The sequence below is a fragment of the Mustela lutreola genome, chromosome 9, assembly GCF_030435805.1.
Source record: "Mustela lutreola isolate mMusLut2 chromosome 9, mMusLut2.pri, whole genome shotgun sequence".
NCBI classification, from domain to species: domain Eukaryota; kingdom Metazoa; phylum Chordata; class Mammalia; order Carnivora; family Mustelidae; genus Mustela; species Mustela lutreola.
Window position 1 is genome coordinate 130,923,289 of NC_081298.1, and position 12,715 is coordinate 130,936,003.

At 60.6% G+C, this 12,715-nt stretch overlaps 1 protein-coding gene across 1 annotated transcript in view; it reads left to right on the forward strand.

Annotated features, from left to right (window-relative positions):
• Positions 1–217: 217 nt before the first annotated feature.
• Positions 218–12,715, forward strand: part of HS1BP3 (HCLS1 binding protein 3) — a 28,146-nt gene continuing 15,648 nt past the window's right edge. The window contains exons 1-4 of the mRNA XM_059132551.1: positions 218–325; positions 4,817–4,982; positions 8,391–8,598; positions 10,638–10,857. Of these exons, the coding sequence (XP_058988534.1) occupies positions 294–325; positions 4,817–4,982; positions 8,391–8,598; positions 10,638–10,857 (626 nt within the window). The 5' untranslated portion in view covers positions 218–293. The remainder of the gene's footprint in view (positions 326–4,816; positions 4,983–8,390; positions 8,599–10,637; positions 10,858–12,715) is intronic.

Consider the following 12,715-nt stretch of genomic DNA (forward strand, 5'->3'; position numbering starts at 1 on the left):
CACGGGGTTGGCCCAGGACCCTGGTCCGGGGATGGGGGCGTCGTGGGGGGCAGGGGGCGTGGCCAGGCTGGACCCAGGCCTCCGACAGCGCCCACCCTGCGCAGCGCAGTAGGTCCCAAGCACCAGGAAGGCCGCAAATTCACGGCGGCCGCTGGCCGAGCCCGGTGGCCACCAGGGGGCGGGCGGGGGCCGGGGCCGGAGCCGGGGCGGGCCGAGCGCGCGGGGCGGGGACGCGGCGTCGCCGTAGCCCGCGGGTCCCGTGACCGTGCGCCCTGCCCGGAGCCGCCGCGGTCATGCAGTCCCCGGCAGTGCTCGTCACCTCCAGGTGAGCCAGACCCCCGGTGCCCGGCGCCGCGTCTCGGGCCGCGTCGACTCCGGGTGCGCGCGAACGAGCCGGATGCGCCCCAGGCCGCGGAGCAGGCGGAGGCGTTCCGTCCCGTGGGCCCGCGGCCCGGCCTCGCCAGCGCCCCGGCGGGTCGTCTGGAGTCGGCCCCCCCGCCGCCCGGCAGGAGAAGTGGGCGCATCGAGTGTCCCCGTTTTACAGATGGGGAAAACTGAGGCCCTTAAGAGGGTAACGAACTCGCTCCCGACCCAGTGGAAAGCCGGGATTGGCTGGTCCCGTAGGCGGGCGGAGAGGGGGTTTCCTCTCCCCTTTGCCGACGTGCGTTCACCTCTTTTTAGCCCGAAAATATAGTTTATGCCTCCTGTCAGCGCTCACTGTGTGCCAGGCCCCGTGCACGGCACTGGGGATCGGGGTGAATCCTAAAAGGCCCGGCCCCTTAGGGGACACGGAATGAACCCAGGCCTGCGGGGGCCAGAAGCTAAGGGGGAGGGGGCAGTAGGTTCAGGTTGCCATGGGAGCGCAGCGCAAGGGCGGAACCCAGGCCACGTCCCAAGGAAGAGTAGGAGTTAACCGGGTGAGGGAAAGAAGCGGTGGCAGCTGCTGCAGGAGGTAGCTCCTGAGAAAATTGCAAGTTACAGCAGATGCCTGGGAGGCAGAAGGTGCCGTGGGGGCCCCGCCTGAGCCAGACCTGGAGGACCTGTGCAAGGTGGATCCTGGGAAGGAGGCATGTGCTTTGACTCTGTTATAGAGGGACTCACCTAAGGTATTTCCCCAGACGCCACTCTCCTTCCCCCTACCCAGGATCTTGGTCTAAGATGCCAGTTTCTTGCAGAAATGGATGTATTTGTTTCCCAGCCCAATGGTTCTTTTTCCCGCTGTCATCTGAACTCCCCTGTGACTTCAGGTCTAGAAAAATGTGATTCTGTAAGTGAACCCTGATGCCAGAACCTGCTTGGTGTCCCTTGCATGACCCAGTGAGGTCACAGGCTGTGTCTTCATTGGCACAAGTGTACCTGGGGTTCCCTAAGTCACCTCTCCCTGAGCCTGTTTCATTCTCTACAAAAAGAAGTTTTGAGATTGGCAGGTATGAATCGTGCCTGCGGCAGACTCCCCTCTTGGCCCATGCAGATGGGGTGCGACTTCCTCGCCCAGGGCTTCGGAAGGGGATGGGTGGCTTCCCTCCCTGCACCCCGCCTGCAGGGCCTGTCACAGTCACGGGTGCCCAGAAGGTGGCGCTCACTCCTTCCCGCTGGCAGGCACCGACAGACCCAAGCCGCTGCCCAAGCCTCTGCTGCAGGGGGGTCCAGATGCTTGAAACCGGCCACCAAGCAGGTTTCCAGCGCAGCCCCCCACTGCTCTTCGCCGCTGGCATTTACACCTGCGTTTGTCCAGCAGCTCCTGGCCCGGTGCCTGCTCTGTGCCAAGGCCTGGTTCAGGTTCTAGGGTACAGCAGTGAACCTAATGAAGCCCGTCTTGTGGAGCTTTACTGGGGACAGCTGGACAGTAGGTAAATAGATGGTGTGTCAGAGACAATAAATGGTATGAAGGAAAATTAAACAGGAGGGAAAAAGAGACAGGAGTGAGTGCTGTTTCGTCCAGGAGTGTCGTTCTGACAGAGTGGCAGTTGGGCAGATCCAGACAGGCTCCCCGAGGCAGGGAGCCATGAGGATGTCTTGTACAAGACTGTACCGAGCAGAGAGGACAGCAGAGTCAATGTCCTGGGGCAGGGCACCAGCAAGGAGACCAGCGTGGCGTGGGCCTGGGGGAGTGTTGGGTGAGGCAGTGAAGAGCTGTGGGTTTGGGAGTAGGTGGGGGGGGGGGGTAGTGCAGGGGTGGAGGGAGAGAGAAGGAACAGGGAAGACTTGCAGAAGTGTGCCTTGAGAAGGCGATGGCCTCAAGTAGGAGCCAACCAGTGTGTCCCCAGAGGTGGGGGAGGTGGGTGCAGGCCGGTTGTGAGGCAGAAGCTCGGGGATCTCTCTGATCGCTGCTGTTCTCAGTGAAATAAGAAGTAGGGCTGTCAGGGGAGAACAGCATCGGGGGTCCATCGGGGGTTAGTGGAGCCACGCGGCTTAGACCCCACGCCTTGCTGCTCAGTGGATGGTCCCAGGGGCAGCAGAGTAACGTCAGCATCACCCGGGAGCTGGCTGGAAAGCGGATTCTCAGGTCACATCCCCGAACTGCTGAGTCCAGACCTGTGCATTGACGGCTTCCGCGGGTGCACCTGAGGTTCCAGAAGCTTGGTCTAGGGCTCAGCCGACTGAACTACACCCATGAGGCAAATCACACCCACCTCTTGCTTTTGTACATAAAGTTGGTGTATCGTCCTGGCTGCTGCCATGGCATATGGCCGAGTTGAGTGGTTATGACAGAGGTCATAGAACCACAAAGCCTGAAATGTTTATTGTCTGGTCTTTTACGGCAAAAGTTTGCCTGGGGTCCAGAGGTGTGCGAGAGTGAGTGAGCCAGGCTCAGGTGCATCGGTTACCTGCAGGAGTTGTCAACGTGAGCTGGGGGGTCCCCCTCCCCGGGGCTTCTGATGCAGTGGACTGAACTTCCCAGGTGGGACCAATGTGGCGGGGACCACGGTTGGAGAAGCCCAGTCTAGACCAAGGGAGGGGTGCCAGGCCCAGGCTGCGGCTTGTAGGTTGTGGCTGTGAACTCCAGGTGGGACCAGGTGGCATGTCTGAGCGTTTGTCCCCGTCCCGGGCAGCTGCTGGGCACCGGTACAAAGGAGGCAGAGAACTGGAGAATTCGGGACTACGGTGGGGGAGTGGGTAGGCGGGAGAGCTGGGGCCTGCAGCAGTGATTCCTACCCTGGGGCCTCCCAGCCAAGGAGGCGTGACAGGAGCAGGAGGTACAGTGGCAGCAGTGGGATCGTGGGCTGAAGGTTGTGGTGTGGTCCAGTGCAGGGGACTGAGAGGGAGAGTGTGAACCCGGCGTTAGGAGGTGCCTGCCGGTGGGCTTCTGCACACCTGCTTTTCTCGGCCGAGAGGCCCCCTCCTCTGCACTTCCGCCCACCTGTGCTTCGCTGCCTTAATGATCCTCGTCCTGCCTCCCTCCAGCCTGGAAGAGGCCGCTCGTGGGCTCTGGGGCAGCGGCCTGGGTGTGAACGCTGGCTCCGGCTCTGACCAGCCGAGACCCAAGCAGGTGACGCCCTTGTGCCTTGTTCCCGCTCTGTATAAATGGGTCCCAGCAGTTGTGTCCCCTGTAAGGCTGCAAGAGCAGGAATGACCTCGGTGAGGTCCTGAGAGCCCACAGCAGTGCCGGCTGCTCCCAGGCTCACTGTCATGGGCTCTGCGCTCCCTTGCCTGTCCCAGGAACACGCGCGCACACCGTGTGCTAAGCCGGGAGCAGCACCGGCTCGCTCCGCCGAAGGCCGAGCATGCTCATTCGGTCCCTGGCCCAAGGAAAGGAGGGCTGATGCGTGAGGTGTGTTTTTCCATCTCACAGACGTACGTTTGGTGTCGCCTGGGCGTCCCTCAGTCGTCAGTGCTTATGACAGCCAGCCCTGTGTCCCACGAAAACGCTCGTGTGTGTGCGGAGGTCTGCAGGCTCCCTGCGTGTGTGTGCACTTCACACGCAGGCGGGTGGCACTTGTCCTCCTTGGTGGGGGCAGATGGCATCCCCGTGGTGACCATGTCGCATGCCTGTGTAGAGGTGGGAGAAATCCACACCGAAGGAGTCCTGGGGGACAGAGTGTTTTTGAAGTCCTGCTCAGCCCATTGTAGGTCTGCACCTCGAGAATGAGGGGTCCTGCCTGGGTGTGTGTGAAGTGTGTTGGTACGCGTGGGTCCGCCTTACCCTCTTTCAGACAGCGAGCGTGCAGTTGCCGTCACGTCTCATGACCTGTTTGCCCCCCGTACACCTCTGTGTCGCGGTGACCGGTTCTCCAGCAGCTGCGCTGTTTTGCTGGGCAGCCTCTCAAAGCCTCACGCCGCAGCCTTCTCAGGGCCTCGCGGGGCCGCATGGCTCCTGAGAACCCTGCACCCAGGGCCCTTTCCATCCTCCCTGCCCTGGGCAGATTCCTTTGTAGCCCTCCTGCCCTCAGGTTTGCTGAAGAAACAGGTCTCTGCCCTGGTTCCCGGCGGCGTGTCCGTCTTTCCCTGAGCGCCGAGAGCCCCCAGATGCCATCCCGCCAAATCCTGCAGGTGCCTGAGTGTGCGGAGCTCACCTCCCCGCTGGTGACTTTCCACTAGCCCTGTCTCTTCTGCTCCCGCTTGTATTCCTGCTGGGGACGGCCCTTGATCTGCACGCAGCCCGAAGGCAGCGCCCACACGTGGGGCTTGGGAAGCCAGGCCTTATGGGGGCCGGTGTGTGGCGGGGCAGGTGGCCCGAAGCAGTGACCATGGAGGACCGCTTGCGGAGTGGCCTCCTGCCAGGCCAGCAAGAGGACCCTGAGGCCCCGTTCGCGTGTCGCTCCAGAAGCCTGCCGACTTAAACCTGAGCTTCCTCTGCCTTCTCTCCCTCTGGCAGGCGAGTTCAGAATGTGCACACGGGCCTCGACCTGACGGTGCCGCAGCACCAGGAGGTGCGGGGCAAAATGCTGTCCGGCCACGTGGAGTACCAGATCCTGGTGGTCACCCGGCTGGCCGCGTTCAAGTCGGCCAAGCACAGGCCCGAGGATGTCGTCCAGTTTTTGGTGAGCGGAGGGTTGGGGAGGGGGTTTCCAGGGGGGCCAGGGGCCCGGTGACACACCTGCCACCACCGCATGAGCAGCAGCATCGAGCGGGCGCATCTCTAGCCAGCACTTGCTTGGACCAGAGAGTGCCAGAAGGTGCCAGGCGGGGAGGGTGTGAGGGTCTCCCAGGCAGAGGGCCCATGCTAAGCGGAGACTGGCCACAGGGCGGGGGCGGGGGGGGGTTGCGTGCAGTGGAGTATCAGCCTGGAGGATGCAGAGACAGCAGACAGGGTCCCAGTCACAGGGGGCGTATGGGGAGCCTGGCTTGTCCTGCAGCCAGGGAGGAGTTGTAAGTAGGGGAGTGACTCACTGGCCCCTCCAGTGGGGAAGGCTGATGGATTGGGAGGAACCGGGCAGGGGCAGGGGGCCCAGTGATGAGGCCAGTGGTGCTCCAGGGAGGGCTGGAGGCAGGCCAGCAGTGAGGGGGCAGCGGCGATGTGTGAAATACCTCCAAGGTAATGTGCATATCGTCTGCACCAGCAGAAGTTAAGGAGCAGAGGGGCGGGTCTCAGGGGGTTGTGTGGGGTGTCGGGTCGGTCAGAAGGACACAAGAGGACCAATCCATGGGCCGGAGCCAGGGACCGGTCAGGCACTGGAGGCAGGTTTGGGAAGGGTCAGCTTAGAAGTGATGTTGAAAGTCTGGGAGTGGACGAAGTTGCCCAGAGAATGGACGTGGAGGACGGACGGAAGGGCTTAGGAGGGAACCCCAGAGACCCAGCAGCCCCGGGATGGTCACGGAGAGGGAGGAGGCTCTGGGGCCGAGGGAGAAGGGGGCATCCTGGAGTTACAGGAGCTAAGGGAAGAGAGAGCTTTGAAATAAAGGCAAAATGAACGAGAGCCCTGTGGTGTAGACAGGATCAGTAGCTACAGGTTTGCTCATGGTTCGTTCTGAACGTCCTGGCAGCCGAGACAGAAAGGGAAACAGTGAGTGACCTGGCTGTGGTGCTCTAGTAGCAGAGATGTCACCTTCTCAGAGTTAAAAATGCATGGCCCAGGTCTGTCTTTGCGGGAGATGGAACACATGGAAGCATCCAGAGGACGGTATCTTTCATGTGCTGCTTGGACTTCTGGTGAGAGGCGAGGTCTAAGGTTAGGTGGTGGTTCTGGTTCTGCTTGGCTCTGAGTGGTGGGGGTTTGCGGCTCCTGATGTCTGGTCTGACCCCCTCCCCATGGCGCTCAACACACACCCCAGCACCCACCCCCCCAGCCCTGTTTTCCGGGATGGGAGCTGAAGAGCAAATCTGAGGTCCAGTCTCTGGGCGTAACAGAGAGGCAGCGTGTGGGGAGCGGGGAGCAGTGTCCTCTGCTGTGCCGAGGGCCAGCCTCACGTGGGACACTGTGCGCGAGGACAGCTTGACCCCTTCGTGCATCACACCAGTGCCGCTTTCCTCTGACCGGTAACACCCACACCCTGTGTAGGGGGCATGTGCAGGCCTGGGTGGTCATTCCGGCGGGTGCCTCTCAGGCAGTCTTAACCCCTGTGAGGGCAGAGGAGAGGGAGAGTGCTTTACCCCCCTCCGCCGCCATGAATTCTGGGGTTGCAACCCAAAGCCTGAAAATCTCTGAAGTTCCATGATTTAGCTGCAAAAAGAAAAAAAAGCATTTGCCTTCTATTCCTGAAAAGGATACCCATGCTTTAATGTAAAAATGAGTTTAATTGCTAATCAGGAAGTAAACCAATCCCCAGAGAGGGGCACTGGGTATGCTTGCCGCTGAGCAGATGCCCCGTGTGCTAGTGGCACAGGCCCACAGGCTTCCCTCGGGGACTCTGGGGAGCAGTGCTGTCTACCCTGCACGTGGGTGCACCAGGCAGAGAATCCTCTGCATTCCCTGCCTCTCTCCAGGCCTCCTCATGCTGCTGTCCGGGTAGCTACTTGAAAAGTCCTGGCTTTGGAACACTGATGCATGTGGGTCCTGGATGGGGTGACACCCCTGATATAGAACTTCCTGGCCCCCGCAGGCTTAGTGCTCTGGAGACTAGCAACTTCCAGGACTAGGGTCCCTGTTAGTCCATGGGCTCTGCCTGCATGGAGCTGTCCAGCCAGCAGAGGGCGCTCAACCCTTAGGGTCAGAGCTTCCTGGCCGGGGCTGGGTCCCTGCCGACTGCAGTCACCAGTTCTCAGGACCCTGGGGCTGGCTTGGAGCCTGCATCCCTTAGGTGAAAAGGATCCTCTTACCTTTCCTTGAGGGCTGTTCTTAGGAAAGCTCCAGAGCCAGGCTCTTGTGTTGACAGCCGCAGGCTGCAGTCCCCTGTCCCACTCCCCAGTGTGTGGGGGTTGGGGGTGCTGGGGATCTAGATTCTGCCCCTGCCACCTGCCGGCATCTGAATCCCTGATAGGCTGGGGCATCTGGGGAGAGTTCAAGGTATCCAGGGCTGCATGGTGTGACACTGCTGTGCCCCGGGGTTCCCAGGTCTTGTCCATCAGCCACACCAGCATTTCCAGCCTTGGCTTAGGAGTAGAAGTGGGACTGTCCCCGTTTGTACACTCCGTGCTCCCTCAGAGGAGCTGGGGGGACAGGTCTCGCATACAGGGAGAGCACAGAGTCCAAGCTGAGTGAGGACGCTGGGCGGCTGGTGGGGTGTGTGCCTGGGTGCCCGGGGCCGGGAGAGCCCACAGTGGGTGACATGGTCTACAGCAATTCCTACCTCCCACCGTGCTTCAGCCGCTCACACCACAAGAGGCCTGGGCCACGTGGGGCAGAGACCATGCTGGGGTGGCCTCACACAGAGCAAACTCAGCCGGGGACAGGGTGCTATCTCAGGGTGATTCCGGGGCCTGGGACCTCTTCCGGCCTGCTTCCCTGAGGTTCCATGATGCTGGGGGTCCTAGCCAACAGCAGCCCCGAGAAACAGCCTTGCCGTATCTGGTTCTCCCCATGAACACTAGGACCGTCCCCACTAGGAGGCTGCTGTTCCTGCGCAGGAGAATGACCAAGAAATTATGCTTAAAAGAGGCAGATCATGTTGTTGTAGGAAGACGACCTCACTGCCACCCAGACCATGAGGTCACCCCACTAACATGCTGCGGGCTCAGAATGGAGGCAGGCGGCCCCCGCGGTCACCTGTGGGCCAGGCTGGGGTCCCTGTGTCACATGTCTCTACCTGGACCTGTGACAGCACGTGGGATCCCCCTCGACGGCATCTCCCCTCTGGCTACGAAGACTTTCATAATTTAGCCTCGCATGGATTAGGGGGTGTTGGGAGCAGAGCCTAAGGCAGCGGCGTGGGGGGAGGGTCAGAGGGAGCGAGGCATGCCCCAGGCACCTGCCTGTCCTCTGGAAGCTGTCCCCCAGGGCCGGTCCCCCCAGGCTGTCTGGGTGGGATTAGGGGGAGAACATTCAGGAAGCACATGGCTCCTCTCATTCCAGGTCTCCAAAAAGTACAGTGAGATCGAGGAGTTCTACCAGAAACTGAGCAACCGCTATCCCACGGCCAGCCTTCCCCCGCTCCCCAGGAAGGTCCTGTTCGTTGGGGAGTCCGACATCCGGGAAAGAAGAGCCGTGTTCAATGAGATTCTGCGCTGTGTCTCGAAGGACGCCGACCTGGCTGGAAGTCCAGAGCTGCTAGAATTCTTAGGTACCTGGGGCGCTGTCCCAAACCTCTGAGGTCTCTGTTGGCCCAGAACTAGGCCTCACTCCCCTGGCTGGGCCAGAGCAGGGCCACCGCTGCTGGCAGGAGAAGACTGCTGCCCAGGGCTCCCACGGGAGCCGCCAGATGGGGCCCCCACGGGGCCTTCTCTGTAGTCTGACCCCACCGGTGCCCATCCTGGCCGTCCCCAGAGCCTCCCAGCCCATACATACACATGCCCCACTTTGCCTCCTGCCAGCCAGGCCTGCAGACCTGGCGCCCGGGGGACACCTCCCTGGGCTGGTGCCCGCCGGTGATCTTGCTAGGTATGGCAGCAGGCCAAGGCTCGGCCCGTACTGGGCCAGTCCTGGGGACCTCAGACCCTCACAGGCTCCACCCCCCTTTCGGTTTCCTCAGCTGTCACATAGGAGGGTGCCAGGTGACATAGAATTCCACGAGCTCCCGCCAGGGAAGCGCATTCGACGAGCTTGCTCTCTAGGACGGCTGACGTGTACCCCCACTCAGCACACCCCCGCATCCAGGCCTGCACAGAGGCCCCAAGGCGGAAATGAGCACTTGTGTGCCCCTGGGTGGGGAGGGGTCCCCCTCCAGAGGTGCTGGCTCTCCCCCCAACCCCGACTTTCTCCCCTCTTTGGACCATTCCATTTAACTTTTCTTCCCAATGACTGTGGTCTCCAAGCTTCGCAAGGCAGATGGGAGTTTTTCAGCAGACAACAGCAAATAAGCCAAAAACTTTTTAAAGGGGTGAGGAATAAAAAAAGCAAAGCTGGTGAATGCACAGAGGCTGGGGTTGGGCGAGGCTGCAGAGCCCCGGCTTCTTCCCTCCTTTTCCAGCCCCCACACGCACCTGTGGGCCCCGAGTGGTTCGCTGCGAGATCACAGCCTGTTTGCCTCCCAGTGGGCTGTGTTGCCTGTGATACGGGCGCCCCAGCTGATCCCGTCATTGGAAGAAACTCCGGATCTCCTGGCCCCTTTGTTACAGAGACTGGGTGGGGTACAGTGGTCTGACTCTCCCAGCCCTCTGTGCCTCCATTTCCTTATCTGTAGAGCGGAGGCGTGAACAGGATCTCTCCTGCGGATTTTTACAATAGTTCAATGAGTCCATACCTACAAAAATGCTTTTTACACGATGCCTATCACACGGAATTGAAATTTTGAGTGATAGTTCCACATTTGTTCTAATAACAAGCATAACATCGGGCAGCCTATCGTTATTATTTAGATCTACATAACGCAGTCGCACATACTGCTTTGGTGTATCCCAGGCATGCAGTAGGTTCTCTACCTAAGGGTGGTATTTTTTTTTTAAAGGAACTGCTTTCAACGGTCTGTTACTCAGTAACTATCTGGATAGAGGTGAACAAGTAATGTAAACCCATGTTTCTCAACCCGTCCTTGGGGAAGGGCTAGATTTGTATTCCCGATCTGTCACCGACAGATACTTTCACAAATACAGAATCACATGTCTGGGTGTCATGACAATGTCAAGCTGCTGTGGAAGCTTCCAGATGCTTGCTCTTCCTTTCTGTGCTTACCACATCATGGATTTCCATTTGCGGACCATGCTTTGAGAAGTGCTGATGTAAGCCAGTTTGTAATGAAACTGTTACAGTTTGTTCTGGAATCTTCCATGAGCTCACTGTGCACCCCATTGGGTTCATAGTCCAAGTGCCCAGACCCTTGGAACAGGTCTTCATTTATGGTTGGATTGCCAGAGCTCCCTGATAAGCCCCAGAAATGCATACGGGCTGGCTTTCTTTGCCCTTAGCCCGTGGACATAGGCTTGGCTATTGCCGTGTTGTCAACTTGTCAAGGCTCGTGCCTATAGCTACTCCACTGCAGGCTTTGCTGCAGGCTCTAGGCTTGGAGCCCCGGCTGCCCGCTGTCTACCCAGACCCAGCAGCCTGTCCCAGCATGCTGTAGGAAGCCCCCAGCTCAGGTCCTGGCACAGGGACTTGGGTGTGGGGCAAGACCGCCTCGTTCCCTGGCACGGGGTGTCAGGTGCCTTCCTCCCTCTCCTTCCACAGGCACCAGATCCCCAGGGGCTGCAGACCTTACCAGCAGAGATGTCTCTGTCCTGGATACACACAACCAGGCCCAGGAAGACAGTGAGGCTTTCGACTTCTTCGAGCAGCAGGACCGAGCAGAGCCTGAGGCTCTGCCCATCCCAGGCCAGAAGGGCGAGGAAGCGGGAAAATCCTCCGAGGAAGAAGAGGAGGAGGCACTGGATCCCCTGGGCATCATGCGGTAGGTCTCCGCATCCGGGGTAGGGCCTCCTTCTGGCCTGCCCCCAGCTCTCTGGGGAGGGCTTCTCTCCCTCCATCCTTGGAGTCTGAGAACGCCTGTCTCCCTGGTCATCACTCCCTGTGGCCTGGTGTGCTCGGGCTGGGCTCAGAGGGCAGAGCCTCCCTGGCCAGAGGGCAGGCCCTGGGTCCCAGCCCTGTACTGAGTCCCCGCAGGGCTGCCCCCCCCCACCCCCGTACAGCTCAGCAGCCCAGGAGCCCTGGGCTCTCCACCTGGCTCATCATTGACAGCCTGGCGCTTGTGGCGGGTGATTGGAGACCCCGGGCCCTGTTGCACTGTCCTTAAAGCGGGGGTGTTGACCTGGGCCCTGCCTCCCCACAAGGCAGTTGTAAGGCCCGTGAATCACATGGATGGAGGGGACGGATAGCCTCTAAGGAGCCAGCTGTGGGTGATGGAGAAGGTGGCGCGAGCCCCGCCCCCCGCCAGTCAGCTGAGTTCCTTTACGTGCGCGGACACGCACACAGGGGCGCACACACAGGTGCCCTGGCTGGGGAGGAAGGGGTGAGCCAGGTATGGTCTCAGTGGTCCCTCGGCTGTCATCCGCTGCTGCCTTCTTTCCTGAGCCCCTGATGCCTTCGCGAATCAGTACGCTGCTCCCGAGCCCCCGCTGCGTGGCCGCCCTGTGCTGGGGGCAGGGGTCCGGGTGGGAGAGACGTCTGTTCCTGAGGCCCGTCCAGTGGGCACAGGCCGCGGTGTCTGAGCGGGACCTCCCAAACAAGACAGGCTCGGCCGCCCCAGGCCCTCACCCCCTCTCAGCCCGAACAAGAAACCAGGTGGGAACCTATGTTTCTGAGCATCTCCCACACGCCAAGCGTGCTGCCCGCGCTCCATGTCCTGTGTCCCACGGACACCCTGCCTGCGAGGAGGTGATGTTCTCCCACGTCACAGGTGAAAGAAAAGCCGCAGAGGCCAAGTGCCCGGCCCGAGGTCAGTCAGCTGGTAAATAATCGTACTGGGATTCCAGTCTAGGTCAGGGTTCTGGACGCTGCTTGGCCTTGATCCTGGCTCAGCTGTTTCCCAGCAGTGTGGCCCTTCAGTTTCTGTGGTGAATCGGGTCATGGTAGCCCCTCTCCACAGGGCCCGGGTGGAGGCCGAGTTAACGCGAGTGCCAGCACGCGCTCCTCTCACGGCTGCAGTTTGCCGCCCCACGCCCTACCTCGAATCAGACTGTAGACCCAGAGTGACCGTCCCTCTGTCCTGATGAGAGATCAAAGTTCAGTCATTCTACAAGGGACGCCTGCCTCGCAGGTCCTATTCCAGGAATCAGGGAGGGGCAAGTTCAGCGTAAAGGACATGAAAGTCGCAGTCCAGAAGGCTCTGCCCACCGCCCACCAGCCTTCCTGGCCTGGGGGAGTCGGCGGGTGTGAGGCTGGGAACGGGCAGGTGGAGGTGTGGCTGCACGGTCCCCTGTAACCAGCCTAGGGGAGATGAAGAGTCCCACTCTGGAGACCCGGGCCCAGAGCCAGAAGTGCAGGCTTGGGGTCTGGTCCCCCTAGCCCTCCACGGCCACCCTGACCCAGACGGGGGGTCAGCGGCCCTGGGGGAGAGGCAGCGAGGTTATGTGGGGAGCAGTCTGTAGGAGCCACTTCTTAGTAGCCTCATACAACCTGCAGGGCCTTCTTGGGCTTATTTTGGTTAGGATGAGGCTTTGTTTGAACTCAGGCTCCCTGTTGTTCAGAGGAACCACACGTAAAGCCAGACCAGGATTTCAGTGGTTTGTGCCAGCTTTTGGCTGAGGGTCATGCTTAGCAAAGCGGCTCCTTTTTTGGGTAGGAAAATGCTGTTTGGGGTCGGCAAGGGC